We start from the raw sequence: 19,513 nt of genomic DNA on the forward strand, positions 1-19,513 counted from the left end.
TATAAGCACCTCAAAACCATAACAAATCATAACAATCTTTAACAAAAATAAGAATCATGCAATGAATTCTATATTACTCATTTCAAAGCGGATGATTCAAGAGCCAACCATCAGCCCTTACTTGATTATTAATCTGGAATTGGGTCTGGTGTCTTTGGAAAGTGATGGGGGAAGGGAGAAAAGATTTCGTCCATTATACAGTTCAAATTGATTCACAATGTCTGGTGCAACAATTCGGAGGGCATTTTGAAGTTGGGAAAATTCAAAAGAGGTTATGTTAACATTATAGGATGTTTAGAGATGCATAAAAACATTTTAAGATTTTTAGCTTCCTGTGATCCAACATAAAGTTGATTGGGGAAAAGGGGAAGTAAAGAGGACTAAAGGAAAGGGGAGGGGGGCGGAGGAAGAGCCGATCTCAATCAAGTAACCTATACATTCCTAATTAGAACTAAGAAATGGCATAAGGAGGAGTCTCCCTAACCTCGAGACATGAGTCCTCTACCTCAGCCCCCAACTGTAAGCAATTCCGAGCGTCCCCTATTCCTCAGCTGATGTGAGGCTCTGGCCTTTAACCCTCATTCCCAAAGAGAGGTGGCTCAGAGGAGGATCCCCCCCACCCTAGCCCTGAGAACAAATGGTATGGAGTTAAGGGGTAGGAGGGAAACAGTAAGAAGAGTGCCTAAACAGGTCCCCATTTTCAGACAGTGGAGGAGGTGATGGAATACGGAGTGGGGGTGAGGGACAGGGGAGTCTAAATGGGAGTTCCAATTTTCAGAGTGGAGGTGGGGGAAAGGGCTATGGGTGGAGTAAAACTAGGATTCCTAATTTCTTTTCAGGCAGGAGAAGGTGGAGTAAGCAAGGAGCTAAAATGAGGGTCCCCATTTTCAGACGGGGAGGGGGCAGGGAAGAGACGGGTTCTACGCAGCCGGGGGGGGGGGGGGCGGCGGGGAGGAGTAGAAATGGCAGCAGGATAGGGTAGGGCGGGGAGACAAGCACCTAGGGGAAGGGTCGGGGAAGGGAGGGGGAGGAGGATCTGTCCGGGGATGGGCACAACCAGCCGGAGAAGCTGCCAGGCCCCTAGCCCGGCCGAGACAAAGCTGCGGCAGCTCCCTCCCCGCCCGCTGCCCGCTCACCAGGAGGCTCTCCACGTAGATGGGCGAGCGGGGGTCCCAAAGCAAGGCCTCCAGCAGCCTCTGACGGTTCTCGAAGGCCCAGTCCCACGGCACGACCGCCGTGCAGCCAGACATTTTCTCAGCCGGCGGCAGGCTCATCCTGCTCCCGCCTCCGGGGCTCGGGGCTCGGGGCTCAGGGCTCAGGGCCGCCCCCCCGCCCTCGCTAGGGCCTAGCGCCGCCCAGACGCTGCAAGCGAGGGGCTCGGCCTGGACCGGCCGGGCTCGGGGCCGCTCCCTGCCTCACGGGCTGTCTCCTGGACTCCCGCCCGGCCGCGCCAACATCCACGGGGCAAGACCCGGGCTCGTCCCGCTCGGGGCGCCGCTCCCGGGGGTGGGCGGAGGGTGGGCGGGAGGGAAGTGGAGCCGCCGGCGCTGCCGCTGCCGTCCCGGTCCTTCTCGGGCGGGACGGGACGGTCCGGTCCGGTCCGGAGGCCGCCTCTGCGGCTGCCGCTCCGAGCGCTGCTCGCACCGCGGCCGGGACAGCTACGGCCGCCGCTGCCGCTTCTGCCGCTGTCGCTGCTGCTGCCGCTGCCGCCGCTGCCGCCGCTCCGACCCCATAGTCGCCCTGCCGCAGCTCAGTGCCTCACACTCGCCCTCACACGCCCAGTGCGGGCTTCCCGGCTCCGGCTCCGGCCGCCGCGGCCACCGTTACCCAGAAGCCCCTCCGCCCGAGCCTCCCGCTCCTGCCCCTCCCGCCCCGCCCCGCCCCGCCCCTCCCTGGCTAGGCTCCGCTCTCGGCGCGACTCCCTCCTCCCACTCCTGATTTCCCCACCTCCTCTGCTCTCCTCCTTTCTCCTAGTTTCTCCTCCTTTCCCTTTTCTCCTCTTCCTCTTCTCTCTGCCCTCTTCTAGGTCCTCCTCTTTGCTCTTCCTTCTCGCCCTCCCTGTTTTCTTTCCTTCCTTACCCTTCCTCGTCCACTCCTCGTTGTTATTCTCCCTCCTCCTCTCTCTCCTTTTTGCTCTTCCCTCTCTCCCTCCTTTCTTCTTTTTTGCTATCCTCTCTCACTTCTGCTTTCTCCGTTTGCTCTTCCCTCTCACCCTCCTTTCCGCTTTTCCCTGTCTCCTGCCTTTCTCTTTTTCTTCTCTCCCTCTTCTTTGCTTCTTTTCTTTTTTACTTTTCTTCTCTCCTTTCTTTTCTCCTTTTTGCTCTACCCTCTTCCTTTCTCTTTTTCCTCTCTTTGGTCTTCGCTCTCTCCTTTCCTTCTCTCTTATTTCTTCTCCATCTTTCTTTTTGTCTGTCTCCCCTCTTCCTGCCCTAATCCTTTCTCATCCTAATTTATTCCCCTTCACTTCTCCCTTTCTTCTTTTTGCTATTCTCTCTGCTCTCCCTACTCTGATCATTCCTCCTCTTCTTTTTCCCCCCTCCTCCTTTTCCAAACCCCAGCGCTAAAAAGATCAAGTATCTGGCTTCCCAGTCACCTCCTAGTTTTACCTGCTGAACTCTGGGAAGGAGTGGGAAGAGAATGAGATGCCAACCAAGGAAGGGGTGAGAATAACTGTCAATCCGTCCTCTTCCTCTCCTAACTCCATTCCCCAAATGAGCCCAGAAACCCCTCTTATTTTTATTTTAGTTTCTCTCTCCCCTCCCCCCCAGCTTTTCTTCTCTCCCAGTCTGGTCTGGGAATTCTCAGCCCCACGCCTAGACAGCTTTTGCAGTTCCTAACCACTATTTAACCTCTAAGGAAGAGGTGGGGGCCGCAGGGTGGGATCCCGACCCGTCTGCTACAGTAGTTGATAGAGCTGGGAAAGACCACATTTTGCTTTGGGAATGACCACCATGCCGGAGTCCACGCCTTCGACTGAAAAGGGCCAGACGCAGACCCCAGCCAGCCATCCCCACCCTAGGGAACACGACTGCTGGAGCACTCCCAGGCACCGCTGTGCAATGCTCTCTCCTTCGCAGGCATGAATGAAGCGTCCTCAGACTCAAAAGGCACTAGCTGACTAAGTGCCCTGCTATGCTTGGCTTGCATCACCCACACTAAAATAATAAAGATCAAAAATAAATTGCCTCCACGAAGCAAAGTACTTAGCTTGCAACAAGCCTAACCAGGCAACAAGATTTTTAATGGGGAAGGATGAGGTGCATGTCCCTGCCTCGGAGAGCCAGGAATTCAGAGGGAAAAGAAGAGAATGGTGTCTGATTTAAAAGGTACTGTCAAGGAGGAACCATTTCATACTAACCCCATGTATTTAGTCCTTAGATAATTTTGTGGGGCCTGTTCTAAATGAGCCACCCTACAAAAGAAGATATAATGTGAAACGGTCTTGTAAACTCTTTTTTTTATCAGTTGGTTACATGTAAAATATAACTAAATAGATTTTAAAGGTGGTATTATAGCCCTTACCACTTGAAAAAAAAATCCCATACTCAACAACAAGGAAGTTGGAGCATTTATATCTTCTGTTTGAGACTATGTTCCAGCCTCACAGAAAGAGACCCTGAATGAATCCAAAAGATCTTTCCTTTTTATGATAATAATCCTAGCTATTGATGTGTTTGTTTCGAAGATTACAGTACTAGAAAGATGGAGAATAGCCTGAGTGCTGCACTGGTATCCACAAAATATGAAAAGAACCAGTGAAAGACTTCTTAACACATTGGAGAGATCAAGTCTGGAAGATTTCTGAAAAGGCACTAAGAATCACACAGAACATGGAGCAGGGTAAAGCATGCCCACATAGATGAGATCATGGATCCATGGAAGTATAGGTACATCACTGCAGTTTATCAGTGTGTCTTTGAGGTCTACCTGCTTGCTGACATATTCACAGCTTTTACTTTTGCCAGCACTGACAGCACTTAAGAGTGATCTGGACACTATTCCAGGGACCAGATTACTAGATGAATTGTTACTGAAGAATCTCTATTCCTGGTGAGGATGTCAGAAGTGTCTACACAGAATGATTCTCCATTCCCAAATAAGTTTTATAATGTTAGTGGCCAGATATCTTTCACTTTCTTAATAAGCTCAGTGGGTCAACAGGCAGCCATGTTCCTAAATTCTATAACTGGATTCCAGAACATCTCACCAAAAAAAAAAAATCACAATTGATCAAAATATCTATTGACTCTCTCCTATACATAGCCTCTTACTGTTATCATAGGCTATATCAGACAATAATTTTAAAGACTTTTTCAAATTATTCAAGTCTACCTGTTTTCTTTCCCATAATTTTAGACATTCCAGCTATGGAATATAATAATCCAATCAATACTCACTTCTTTTGCCTTATATATTCCATAGAAAGGATGTTACAATATTCTTTTAAAAACACACACAAGGCAGGGCAGCTAGATGGCGCAGTGGATAAAGCACTGGCCCTGGATTCAGGAGTACCTGAGTTCAAATCCGGCCTCAGACACTTAGCACTTACTAGCTGTGTGACCCTGGGCAAGTCACTTAACCCCAATTGCCTCACTTAAAACACACACACAAACTTTTTAAATCTCATATATTGTCTCAGGCTCAAGCGAGTCACTGCTGGGTGATAGAAAAGAACAGGGAGGGAAATTGTTACCTTGAACATATTCCCAGGAAGCTTAGTACAAGAATGCAATAGAGGTACACACACACACACACACACACACACACACACACACAGAGTACCTTAGATTGTATAAATTTTCCTCACCATAATTCTGAAATAAGTAGTGCAAATATTATTCCATTTAACAGATGCAGAAACTGAGGCAGAGAAAGGTGAAAGTAATCTGCCTAAAGTCACATTGCTAGTAAATGGTACTGTTAAGACTCAAGAAGTCTTCTGATTACCATGCTATTTCTATGACAACCCACAGCCTCTCATCAATCCCCAACTTTTAGATTAAATGATCTCCAAATGAAGTGTTCTAGGCTATAAAGAAATTTTGCCAAGCAGATGCCAATGTCATGATAACAACATCAGTGTCGATGGCTTGATGCCCAGGATATACATTATACTTCCTGGTAGGAAAGTACATGTGTGAGCAACTCCCCCATCCTTTCAACACTTGATCCTAACCAACTGTTTAGTATGAGCTGCTCAACATGCTCATTCACTACAAGACTGAGGTTGCAACAGACAGGAAAAGCATCCAGTAACCCAGCCAACAGCAGTTAGTCTGCCCCCACAATATGGAGAGGATCATAGAAACATAAAATGCCATAGGGAAAAAGTCATCTCTCCCAATCCCCTCCTTTTATAGATGAGGAAACTGAGTGTCAGAGAAGATAAATTACTTACCCAAGGTCACACAGCTGGTACATTACCAAGCTGTGATTCAAACCAAGGTCTTCTGACTCCAAATCCTATATTCTTTTTTACTGTATATAGTCTACATTCTCCCACCAACCCATCTTATGGAAGAGAAAACTAAGGGGAAGCAAATTGCCCAAGATTATAATGAAAATAATAGCATTTTTTTTTCACTTGAAGAAACTAAGATCCAAAGAATTAGAGTTCTGCTTTCCTGATTCTCAGTTCGGAATTTTTCTTCTAGATGACATTCTTTTTGCAGTGCCATCTTTGTTCATCAAGTCAACAAGCACTTATTATCACCTACTAGGTGCTAGGCACTATGCTAAGCACTGGGGATACAAAGAAAGGCAAAGGACAAAGTCCCTGTTTTCAAAACCTCTGTCTACTGGGGGAGACAACATGCAGATAGCTCTGTACAAACAAGATAAATACAAGATATATCAGGGATAATATCAGGGGAAAGATACGAGCATTAAGGGGAATCAGGAAAGGCTTCTCCTGAAAGGTCAGAGTTTAGCTGGAACTTTAAGAAGCCCGGGAAGCGAGAAGGCAAAGAGGAGAAGGGAGTGAACTTTAGACAGAGGAGATAGAGAAATTGCTCAGAGCTGGGAGACTGAATTTCTTGTGTGAGAAGCAGCAAGGAGGCTTTGTTGATATAAAAGCCCAAGATCAAGGGCAATATTATGAGGAGACAGAGAATACTTGACACAGGTAAACCCACATCTCTCTGTTGGCTTATTAGTAAGGAGATGCCCTTCAGGGTCAAGATGAAGGCTCTGCCTAAAACCAATTACCCAACATACTCCTCTGAATGAGATATCATGTGACATGAACTAGTTTGAGTAACACCACTAGATCTCAGGAAAAGCAAATGACTCCAACGCTACTAACCCATGCAATGATATGTTTTACCCATTCCTGTTTCCATGACTTTGTGCATAGCATTCCCTCCTTATCATATCTATCTATTGAAATTATGCTCATCCTTCAAGGTTTGGCTTAAATGTCATGAAGTCAGTTGTGACCTCCCCAACCTTCCTCACTCAGAACCACCCTTTGTGCCATAGTTATAGCACTTTATAACATACTGCCTTATCTATGGGATATATCCTGTCAAAACTTCAGCAAGACTGAAGGTTTAACAAGGAAAACAATTGACAATAAAATATAAAGGGGGAGTCTTTTCATTCATTCAATAAATGATTATTACGTGCCTACTCTGTGCCAGCTGGGGCATATGGTCAACTAGATGGCACAGTGGATAGCATACCAGGCCTGCAGTCAGGAAAATTTATCTTCCTAAATTCAAATCTGATGTCAGACACTTATTAGCTGTGTGGCCTTGGGCAAGTCACTATTTGACTCAGTTTCCTCATCTGTAAAATGAACTGGAGAAGGAAATGGCAAACCACTGCAGTATCCCTGCCAAGAAAACCCCAAATGGGATCCCGACTAGTCAGACACAACTGAAAAACAATTGAACAATAAAACTCTGAAACAAACTGCTTCAATGCCTTTGTCCTCTGCCATTCATTTGAATAAGACCCCAAAGGGAATGTGGGCTATCTGATTCCCTCACTAGAAAGAAGAGGCCATATTGTAAAAGGACATTTTCTGAAACAGGAAAAGTCAAATAGGAGAGACTAGACCTCTCCTACCACTTTGCTGGAGGTGACAAATTTCAAATATAAACTATTGAGGGAGTCAGCAAGAAGAGGTTTCTGGTAGTCCCAGGCTAAGGTATTGGCCTTGCTAAAAAGAGCATTACTCTACCCACTAACTGGAGGGTGAAGGTGGTGAAGTCTATAGCTGTCCAACAAAGAGTGGGCCCAGGGAGCCCAGCAGCAGCCTGGCCAAGCCCCAGAGAAAACTGTCTACCCTGGCCCAGTTCAGCAACTGACAGACTTGCCTGACCCAGCCTAGCCAAGATGCTTTACCCTACAGGGAGTAGCCTCCCCTAGGCTAGCTCCCAAGCCTCTTGTTGTTTCACCACCTTAACTGAAATTCACAAAGATTTTCCAGAGAATGAGAGAATACTGAGGCCCAGACAGGAGAGTGCTAGAACCAGCCTTTCTAGCTGATTGTTAAATTTTCAGTGTGAACATTTATACCTCAGAAATCATTGAACACTACAAACAAGGGCTTGCTTTTTTGATTGTCCAGACTTAAGAAAGTGATGGAGGATATATTAATAATGCAGATTAAATTTAAATTTAAAATTATATCTTAGGGGGCAGCTAGGTGGCACAGTGCATAAAACACCAGCCCTGGATTCAGGAGGACCTGAGTTCAAATTCAGCCTCAGACACTTGACACTAACTCTGTGACCCTGGGCAAATCACTTAACCCTCATTGCCCTGCCCCCCCAAAAAAGTATATTTTACCATTACATTATTGAATTATATTATTTACCATTACACCCCATGCACAGATGTCCCAGAGTTGTGTTACTTTAATCATGAATGTTTGCAACCATTGCATTTTAAGTCTCTTTGGACTCTGTGTATTTATGGGAAAGCACAAAACCCAGATTTAGGGGGAAATTATAATCACTGTTCTTGTTTACCATTTGAATAAATGTCTTTTCTAAAAGCCAGTCAAACACAGTAGCTGATTGTAAAGGGGGAGCACACTAGTGGGAGCTCAGACGATGCAGTATTATTAGGTGGATAGCCACCCCAAGGGTACTCCTAGAACCTAAGATAGCAGCCATACCTTTGGTCACACCACCTGCCAGTGACAGGTGGGGAATGTGCCAAGAAGTACTATACCTGTGTTGTAGTTATTGAGGTACATATCTTATCTTACCTACAGGAATATAAGGCACTTGAGGGAAAGGAGTATATTAGAAACTATTACAGTTGGAAGGGACCTGAGTGATCACTTCATTTGGCTTCCTCATTCTATATATATAAAGTCTCACAAGACCATAGAATATTGATCTGGAAGGGTGTTTAAGGAGAATCTAACAATTGCCTTCCCTTTATTGTGCCCATCTTACAGGTGAAAGGATTGGGACACTTAGTAATTAATTAATCCAATGTCACACATGTAACCAAAAATTAGTTAAGATAATACTAGACGGGGCAGCTAGGTGGTGCAGTGAAAGAGCACCGGCCCTGGATTCAGGAGGACCTGAGTTCAAATTCAGCCTCAGACAGTTGACACTTACTAGCTGTGTGACCCTGGGCAAGTCACTTAACCCCAAATGCCTTACCCCCCCCAAAAAAAAGATAGCACTAGAACCCAGGTCTTTGTCATATTCATCTTTGTCCCCCATAGCACCTGGCAAAAAGCCATGCACCTAATAGAAATTAATAATAAATGTTCATGGAATGAAGGAATGAATGAACAGGGCTGTATAAATGGTCTAAAAAACACCCATTATGAAGCTAAAAACTGTACAGAGGGGCAGCTAGGTGGTCCAGTAGATAAAGCACCAGCCCTGGATTCAGGAGGATCTGAGTTCAAATCCGGCTTCAGACACTTGACACTTAACTAGCTCTGTGATCCTGGGCAAGTCAATTAACCCTCATTGCCTCGCCACCCCCCCCCAAAAAAAAAAAAGCTGTACAGAGCAGGTCAAGCAGCAAGTGAGGGAGGAAGCTTCAGCTACACAAATAAGCCAAGATTTAATAGAATAATCAAGGAGGGAACCCTCATTAATATGATGTCATCATTTTATAAAACATACTACAGTGAAGGGAGTGGAGTTTAATAGTTTATAAAATGGAGTCCCAACCAGTTTCATTCATAATTCTAGTAATGACTTTCAAGCTGACTTTGAAAAAAACATTTAACCTCTGTGAGTCAGTTTCCTCATAAGCAAATAGAAATAATGAAGTTTCTTGTCATTAGAGTTCTTTAAGATCTTCAGATGAAAGGTCAGAGGATTTAAAGCTGGAAGGAACATTAGAGATCATCTCTTCCAACATCCTCACTTTACATATAAAGGAACTGAAGCCCCAAGCAGGGGAGGTAACTTGCCCAAGAGATCACAGCTAATACATTTTTGATCTACCAGGATTCAGACATTGACTTATGTTTAATTTGGTGCTTATTCTATTATGCTGCCCTGTATCTCTGCTACATTAGGAAGGAATTTCAGAAGATGAAGAACAGATTACATAGGAGTAATTAGCAAATTAAAGAAACTCCACTGAAAACTGAAATAAATACATTAACTTATCCTCCGTTTGGGCACCCTCCACCGCACCTCCCCTCCCCTCAAGGCTGGCATACCCTCAAAATGAAGTTGGAATTTTAATCTTGATTCTGTTTGATAACATTAATAATAATATTTCAATTTTAATGTCTGCATCTCCAAAGCAGAGTTGATTTGCTTCATAGGTTATCAAGAAAAAGTCATTAACAAGTAGAAAAGTCTTTAGTAATAGAAGTATTTCAATATTAACTTAGTATTTTATCTCACTAATATTGGTACTTTTCCCAGTGGTACAATGTATAAACCATCCACACCTTCTTATGATGATTGACACCTGTCCCTGTCTCCTTATAAATTTTCCATGGGACCTCTCTCTAAAATGCTGAATGGCTTCCTCTAAATCTCTTTTATTTTGAGGTTATATGAGTAATGATGCTGGACACTGGCTAACTATCTAGTGTATCTTGCTTTTCCTACATGAAGGGGAAGAGATTGGAAATGAGGAATGGAATAAACATTTTTATAAATCTGATTATTGCCAAGCATTATACGAAGTGATTTTTACAAATATTATCACATTTGGTCCTTACAACAACTCTGTAATGTAGGTGTTATTGTTATCTCTATTTACAGTTGAGGAAACTAAGGCAGACAGAGATTAAGTGATTTAACCAGGGTCACACAGCTAGCAAAGTCTGAAGTTGGATTTGAACTCAGGTCTTCCTAACTCCAAGTTCAGTGTTCTATCCACTGTATGACCAGTTGTCTCTACATAACTGGCCCACCTCCTTATCCAATGATACCTTTCATTGACAGTAGCTTTTATACTGCTTTATATGTTTAACCCATCATTAGTAATGTGCAATAGGCTACTTTTGTCTACCATGAGTCACCCCATTGTCCTTTGGATTACCTGTAGTTTTATTTCTTGAAGATTGTTGTATTTCATGATTCATAATTACATATTGCTGGAAGGATATTGATGTTGAAAAGACAAAGAGTGGGGGGGTTCCCCCAGAAATAAGTTTGAGGTGATTATAACAATAGCACAATTTCCTAAAAGTAATGCAAGCTATTCTCTTTCTCTTATTCAGTTCTGGGCCCAATTCATTAGTGATTTGCAATATCTGCCCAAGATATATGGAGATGCATATAATCTATGAGTTGTCCAACCAACTTCACATGAAATGGGCATTCTTCATCCCCTTGGTTTTTTCCTTCATGACTGATTCGACCAAACTCTTTTGAAACTTGCAGGTCTTGTTGAGTATGCTCTGCAATGTTCTAGGAGTTAATGCAGATCAGCAATGTCTATTAGAAATAGGAACAGCTAAAGAACTACTTCCATAGGGAATCTCTATTCTACTTAGTATCTGCATGGAATATCTTCCATGACAGTAGAAAATAACCTTGTCAAGTTTATAGCTCCTTATGATGTATCTCACTTGATAGTAATAATGAAATGATAATTATGGATCAAAATTATCTCTATTGTTATGTTTACCAAGGAATATTTTATGATCTTTACATAAGCATAGAGGAGACCCTTTAATATGGCATTTTTGCTCTATTGAATCAAATACTTTCTTACTGTCAATAAACAATAAGCAGTGGGAACTTGTATTCTCTGTTCCTTTCAATCAGCTGTGTGAAAATAAAGATAAGATCTGTCATTACTGTTCAAATACCTTCAATGGCTCCCTATTATCTATGGGATAAAAACATAAACTCTTGGCAATTAAAGCTCTCCATGTTCTGGCTCCCTCCTACAACATTCCAGCCAAACCAGTCAATTCATTGTTCCTTAAATTCTATGTTCCATCTCACACTGCAGTGAATTTGCCCTCCCTCCAGGAGTGTTCTTTCTCATTATCTCCACCCCATAGAATTTCTGAATCATTGTCTTCTTTCATGGCTCAATTAAGGTACCACCTGCTGCAATAAGCCTTCCCTAATTTCCTTAATTATTTGTTCTCTCTCTTTTCTGTTTGCTTTGTATTTATTAGTGAATATTTTGTATCTCTTCAATAGACTGTAACCTCCTTGTAAGCGCAAATTGTCTCATTTTTGTCTTTGTATCTATAGTGCCTAGTAGGTTGATTAGCACAAAATGAATGAATAATAAATGCTGAATTGGATTGAGTTCCATTTGTAAAAGCCTACCTATTCCATCTCTTTTTTCCATCAAGGATGTCCTTGATAAACATGTAAATTATTTTCATATTCATATCCTCTCATTTCACACTCCTGAACTATTTTCTAACAGATTTTTCATCAGCCTCCCCTATGACCACATTTACATTAAAGTCATCAAGTGCATACACACACATAAACTTAATTTAATATTTGGGAGTAGCTAGATGGCATAGATAGTGTTCTAGGCTTGGAGTCAGGAAAACATGAGCTCAAATTCAGCCTCAGATACATACTAGCTATGTGACTTTGGGCAAGCCCCTTAACCTGCCTGTCTCAGTTTCTTCAACTGCAAAATGGAAATAACAATAGCACCCACCTCTCAGGGTACTATGTAGATGAAACAAGATAATATTTGTAAAGTGCTTAGCTTAACTGACTGTATATTGACTGACTAAAATGGTAGGTGCTTACTAAATGCTTTTCCCCTTCTCCCTCTCTCCTTAGTTTAGAATGTTTTAACTTGTTCTTTGTGTAATTGCTCTGCTTCTCAGCCTCACTAACAGACAACCAACACATTAGCTACTATTATCTTCCTGGTGATTTTTGGCCAAGTGTCCCAGGAAATGAAATTTCTTGTTGCCTTTGGATCTAAAACCACCTTCTCTGGTTCCCAGAAGAACCACTGAGCCATCCTCCTAAACCGATTCTAAGCACCTTGTGAATTCTTCAGCCGTACTTCCATGAGCATTGCAAAACTAGATGGGGATCATCAAGGACTAAGGACCATTTTAAAATTTTTCTTTGAAAGAATCCATCACCAAGTGGTTTACCTATGGCTCATAAGCTTCTTCATATTTAGATGGACTGATCTTTAGAAAACAGACAGAATCCAATTCCAGGACCATACTTGACATCTCTCTAGCATGGTAGAACTTGTGAGAGCTTGAGCAACATTGCATAGTCTTTGAGTACCCAGGCTCACTTCTGCTCCATAATGAGTCATGACAGTAGTACTTTGGTGGAGGATTAATAGAAAGTACTACATGAATGCTAATGGATACTAATGAGATTTTCATTTTTCTTTATACATTTCTAAATATAATCAGAAAGTTGATCTTTCATGCTTCAAGGGTTTTAGAGGTTTAATGCTAGGTCAGCCTCCCTCCTCCAGGAGAGGGAACAAAGGCTCATATAGCTTAAGAAACCAAGCCAGTGGCAATTGATCTGAGGCCTGCAGGCTGCCAAGTAGCCATCACACCAACATCCTAATTGGAAACTTCCAAATGATTAATTCTATAAACTTCTACATTCACTAATTCTCCCTACTTGATACTCCCTGTGGCTAGCTTGTCTTTCCAGCTTACCTCCCAGCTTCCCGAATCTCAGAATTTCATCGCTGAAAATCTCAGCGACCATCTAAAAGGTATCCTCATTATAACATATCTGATACATGGTCACCAAGGCTTTTCTTGAACACCTCCAGTGAGAGGGAACCTACTACCTCCTAAGTTAGTGTGACACTGAGAAGAATGCTCAAGTTACACTCAGGGGATCCTGGTTGAAATCTTAGTGCTGCCAATTCAATAAATCAGCAAGCATTGATGATTTTCTATGTACTGGGCTATGTGCTGGGTTCAAGACAAACAAAGACAAAAATGAAACAGTTCTTGCCCTTCAGGAGCTTACAATCTAGTTAGATGAGATGGCATGTGCCTACATAGGTAAATACAAAATAGATACAAGAGTTATCTTTGGGAAAACGCACCAGCATTTGGTGGTATAAAGAAAGGTATCATATAGATACCTTTATAAAAGCATCATAAAGAAAGTGGTACCTAAGCAGAGCCTTGATGAAAACTAGGAAGGGTTTGAGGAAAACCAGGCAGGTAGGTATTTACCTATTATATACTGTGTGACCATGGGCAAGTCTAACTTCTTTCTCCCTGTTTCCTCAACAATAAAATAGAGATAATAACAGCACCTAACTCTCAGGGTTGTTATGAGCATCAAATAAGATATCTGTAAAGCACTTACCATAGTGCCTGGCACATGGTAGGCACTTTAATAAATGCTTATTAACTTCTCTCCTTCTCCCTATCTGATCTATCCCCCTAAACTTACAAATGAAGAAACTTAAAGTACTAAGTACTTTGACAAATATTATCTCATTTGATCCTCAAAACAACCTGGCAAGGTAGATGCTGATTTTCCCCATTTTATAGCTAAAGAAAGTGACTCACACAATGATTAAATGACTTGGAAAGGGTCACCCAGCTAATAGTGTCTAAGGCTGGATTTGAACTTAGGTCTTCCTAACTCCAGGCCTGGTGCTCTTTCCAATTTTTCCAGTTTGGCTCAATCATTTTGTGTATAGGGGGCAGCTAGGTGGTGCAGTAGATAAGGCACCAGCCCTGGATTCAGGAGGACCTGAGTTCAAATCTGGCCTCAGACACTTTGACACTTACTAGCTGTGTGACCCTGGGCAAGTCACTTAACTCTCATTGCCCCGCCAAAAAAAATCATCTTGTGTATGAAGGAGAGTAAGATATAATTTTGCTAGAAAGCTAGGGTGGGGCTAGATTGTGAAATATACCTTTACTACTACTTGTGTAATGTTAAGCAAGTTTCTTAACTTCTCTGAGCCTCAGTTTCCTCATCTATAAAGATAGGGAGTTTGGACTAGATAGGGAGAAGGGAAGAAGAGAAAAACCCTTTTTTTTTTTTTTTGGTGAAGCAATTGGGGTTAAGTGACTTGCCCAGAGTCACACAGCTAGTAAGTGTCAAGTGTCTGAGGCAGGATTTGAACTCAGGTCCTCCTGAATCCAGGGTCAGTGCTCTGTTCACTGCGCCACCTAGCTGCCCCAAGAACAAACATTTATTAAAGTGTCTATTATGTGCCACACACTCTGGTCAGTACTTTACAGGTATCTCCTTTGATCCTCACAACAAAACTGGAAGGTATGTGCTATTATTACCTCCATTTTACAGTTGAGGAAACTGAGGCAGACAGAGGATAAAGGTCCCTCCCAGCTCTAAATTTATGATCCTATTAGTTAATCCACTCCTCTTGTGACAACTCTAGTTTTCAGAAAGCTTTTCTTGACATTCATCCTACATTTTTCTCTTTATAACTTCCATTCATGGAAGAATACAGTTGTCATGAACATGGATGGCCAGAGAACAAGTAAAAGGTCACATGACAGAACACACATGGAAAGCACTATATACATATATTATATGTATAAATATCCATATACATGGATATTTATGTGGTAATTGGGTTTTAGGGGGTTTTGGGGGGGGGGCAGGGCAATTAGGGTTAAGTAACTTGCCCAGGTTCTCACAGCTAATAAGTGTTAAGTGTCTCAGGCCAGATTTGAACTCAGGTCTTCCTGAATCCAGGGCCAGTGATTTATATGTGGTAATTGGAAGAGGAGGAGGAGGAAGAGGAGGAAGAGGATGAGGAAGAGAATGAGAAAAAGGAAGAGGAAGAGAAGAAAGCTCCAGTCCTAGAAAGATCAAGAAAGGCTTCCCATGGGAGATGGGACATGTGCTGGGCAGTAAAGGAAGCTAATTATTCTAAGAGGCAATGATAAGGAGGGAATGCATTCCAGGTGTAGAGGTTAAACTATGCAAAATCTCAGAAACAGGAGATGGAATGTAGAGTTTGAGATACAACAAGTAGGTCAGTTTTCATTTATCCTAGAAAGAGCTCCTTGATTTGAGAATGACAAGGTCAGGATTGTGCTTCAGGAAGATTGTTTTGGCAGCTGTGTAGGGGATGTATTACAGCAGGAAGAAACTGAAAGCCAAGAGAGCAATTAGGAGGCTGTTGTAGTAACCCAGGAAAGAGGGGATGAAGGCCTGAGTTAGAAGCATGACCATATACAGTATTTGAATGGAGAGAAGTTCCCCCAAAATGTAATCTCCTTATGGGCTATGACTGTTTCCATTTTTATTTTTGTATCCTCAACATTTAGCATAGTGTCTTGCACCAAACACACACACACACACACTCTTAATATCATTTAGTTGTGTCAGACAGACCCCTTGGACTTCTTGACAAAGATACTGGAGTGGTTTGCTGTTTCCTTCTCTCATGTTGTAACCATTTTACAGATGAGAAATTGAGGTAAATAGGGGTTAAGTGATTTGCCCAGGGTCACACAACCAGTAAGTATCTTAGGCCAGATTTGAACTTAGATCTTTCTTAGTTCATGCCTACAGCTCTATCCACTGTACCACCTAGCTCTTCTAAAAAGAAAGCTTAATAAATGCTTATTAGATAGTAAAATGGATTGAAGGAATGGACAGAAAAGATGCTATGGCAGTAGAATTGACAAAACTTGGAAACTGAATAGATAGGAATGAGGTGGAAAGGAAGAGAGAGGGGAAAAAATTGAAGATGACGTTGAAGTTGCAAGCCTGGTCATTAGAATGATGATGGAACCTTAAATAAAAGTAGATACATTAAGGACGGAGGTGGAGTTAGGAGAAAGATAATGAGTTATTTTGACCCTGTGGAGTTTGAGATGTCTGTGGTACATCCAAGTGTAGATATCTAATAAGCAGTTGATGGTGCACAATTAGGGCTTAGGAAAGAACATAAGGCTGGATATAGAGATCTTGGAATCATCATAAAAAATCATTTAGCTTTTTTCCATTCAGTTTTATTTTATTTTCAGTTGCAGATTCTCCCCCCCTCCACCTTCTCCCCCACCCCTTGAAAGGGAAAGAAATACAAAACCCATTACAAATATGAAGTCTGCATTAGCCATGTTAAAAAAAAAAAACAAGAAAAAGAAAGAGAAAAAATACGCTTCAATCTGAATTCTGAGTCCATTAGTTGTCTGTCTGAAGGTAGATAGCATTTTTTATCATGAGTCCTTCAGAATGAAGGTGTATCATTGTGTAGTTCAGAGTTACTAAGTCCTAAACAGCTGATTATCTTTACAGTATTGCTGTTCCTATGTAAATTGTCCTGTTGGTTCTGCTCACTTCACGCTACGTCAATTGTTCATGGAAGTCTTTCCAGGTTTTTAAAAAACTATGCCCTTCATAATTAAAAAAAAAAATTTTACCAGACCTTTTTTTTCAAATTACATGTAAAGATAGTTTTCAACATTCACTCTTGTAAGATTTTTAGTTCCAAATTTTTCTCCCTCCCTCCCCTTCCGTTCCCCCTCCAGAAGCCAGCTAGCAATCTGATATAGGTTATACATTACAATCATGTTAAACATATTTCCACATTAGTCATGTTATAAGAGAAGAGCCAGAACAAAAGCTAAAAAATACCACCAAACCACACACACACACACACACACACACACACACACACGAAAGAAACAACAACAACAACAACATAAAAGCAACAATAAAAGTGAAAATAGTATGCTTCAATCTGCATTCACACTCCACAGTTCTTTTTTCTGTATTTAGAGAACATTTTCCGTCATGCATCTTTGGCATTGTCTTGGATTATTGTATTGCTGAGAACTAAGTCTATCACAGTTGATCATCACACAATGTTGTTGATAGTGTGTACAATGGTCTCTTGGCTCTGCTCATTTCACTCAGCATCAATTCATATGTCTCCAGGTTTTTCTGAAATCCGCCTTCTTATCATTTCTTATAGCACAATAGTATTCCATCACATTCATATGCCATAACTTATTCAGCCATTCCCCAATTCATTTCCAACTCTGTAAAAATGATTTTTAAAAATGTCAATAACACACACACACAATCATTCAATAGAACCATTCTCAGCAGTTCTTCCCCCACCCCCACATTCCCATGACTGAATGAATGCAATTTCCAACAGGCTCCAGAAAGATTACAATCTGACTCCCCACCCCTTAAAGCTCACTAATCCCCCCAGCATGTCGGGGGAGGGACACAATTTCTTCTGAACTTGTGGTCCAATGGTATTTAGATATGTTCAGACTGATTTTCCTTTGGGCTGGGGAAAAAGTCCTAAACTTAATTGTAAACTCTAAGAATTGTAGACAGGAGAGACTATATTCTCTCCCCTACCCTGAGAAAGATCAGGACTACTGTGAGCACTGGACCAGGGGGCAAACTTCTGTTACACTGAGTTTTGGATGAGTCTGCAAGAGGACAGAGATGAGAGCTTAAAGAAGCAGAGAAAGGAGTAAACAGCCAAAGCAGTGACTATGATGAGTGATCAGAGAGGAAGAGAGAAATTTCTGTAGATGTTTAGGATACAGACTCAGAGACTAGTGGTTGTATGTGTGCCTTTGAGTTGAATGCAAAAAGGAGTCCCCCAACCCTCTACCCCCTTCCATGCTGTAAGACAATTTATATATCATTCCCCCCCATTTCACTAAGATGTTTCTATTTCCTGATTTTGTTTCATATAAAATATCTATGATCAGGCATAATGGTGAAATGATGTATGTCCATATATTAAATGTATACAGGGAGAGGGCAGATGTAGAAGGTCAATGACTAGCTAGAATATATAGAGCTAAAAAATAAGTCAAAGAATTAGATTTCTGTTCTGACAGTAAGAATTTCATCCTGTCTCTGGGGATCCCATGAGCTGTAAGTGTGAGAGGCTATTTTGGTTATGATTTTATTAAAAAGTATTTCTAAACCTCCCAAATGGCAGAGCTAATTGGATCCAGGGTTTTCTTTTGCTCTAGGCTAAAAAAAAGTGAGCCAATGTTTACCAGAGTCGGGTGACTTAGGACCAGCATATCTATACAAAAACTCCAGTCTCCTACATGATGGGGGTAGAGAAGATATAGACCAAGGAAAGGTCACTCTGCCTGAGGCCACCCAATGGACTGAGAAAGATGTTTAGTTGTTGTTGTTGAGTCTTGTCCGAATCTTTGTGACCCCATGGACAGACCATGGGGTTTTCTTGGCAAAGAGAATTTCACAGATGAGGAACTGAGGCAAATGGGGGTTAAGTGACTTCCCCCCGGTCACACAGCTAATAAGTGTCTGAGGTAATGTTTGAACTCAGATCTTTCTGACTCTAGGCCTAGTGCCCTATCCACTGCACCACCTAGCAATCCCAGAGAAAGGTATGGTCTGGAAATAATCTGCCCCTCCTACTTACCTGATTAGAGGAAAGAATGAGAGTCAGCTTCTACCCTTCAAACCCTGCTTTAAAGGGAAGGTTGCTGGTTACAAAGGTTTAGCGTCCTTTTGCCTCAAGGACGTGTGGAAGCCTCAGAACTGACTCAAGATCTCTAGCAATCTCTTGACTCAGATATGAGGTGATTGGGATCCTACTAGGACTCTTGGATTTGAGGAAGTCATGGAAACTTCACTCCACATATTCATTTCCTATCTTCCTTCTCTTAACACACCCTAAAGCTTACCACCTACTTTCCATTCATCAGCACTCCCAATTACCCTGTTTTATTTTTTTTAATCTCTACCTTTGAGAAGATTCCCCACCAAACACAGTTCCCACCCGATGATGTCATTGCCCTGTGGCTAGACATACAACCTCCTGGAAAATCATGTCCAAAGAATTTCTCCCAATAACCAGTGTTCTAGATGCCCAAGAATCATGGGAAATGAAGTTCTGGAAATTTTTTTATTCAGCTATAACCAATACATCAAGTTGATGAGATTCTATTATTCGGTAATAATTTACCTTAATCAAGCACCTTAGAATTTATAAACCACTTTCTTCATATCAACTCAATGAAATAACAAGTATAGTATTCTCATTCCAATTTAATTAATTTTTTTTTCAATTATCAAGCATTCTTTTTTTTATCCTTCCTATCCTTTAATCCACTGAAAAAATAGAA

The 19,513-nt window shown here is 41.9% G+C and overlaps 1 protein-coding gene across 5 annotated transcripts in view; it reads right to left on the reverse strand.

The window, feature by feature from the left end:
* ROCK2 (Rho associated coiled-coil containing protein kinase 2) overlaps window positions 1–1,419 on the reverse strand; it is a 168,189-nt gene extending 166,770 nt beyond the window's left edge. For all 5 annotated transcript variants that reach the window (XM_043989249.1, XM_043989246.1, XM_043989248.1 and 2 more), the window contains exon 1: window positions 1,137–1,419. In XM_043989249.1, coding sequence (XP_043845184.1) covers window positions 1,137–1,274 — 138 coding nt within the window. In that variant the 5' untranslated portion in view covers window positions 1,275–1,419. The remainder of the gene's footprint in view (window positions 1–1,136) is intronic.
* Window positions 1,420–19,513: the final 18,094 nt, after the last annotated feature.

The sequence above is a fragment of the Dromiciops gliroides genome, chromosome 2, assembly GCF_019393635.1.
Source record: "Dromiciops gliroides isolate mDroGli1 chromosome 2, mDroGli1.pri, whole genome shotgun sequence".
NCBI lineage: Eukaryota > Metazoa > Chordata > Mammalia > Microbiotheria > Microbiotheriidae > Dromiciops > Dromiciops gliroides.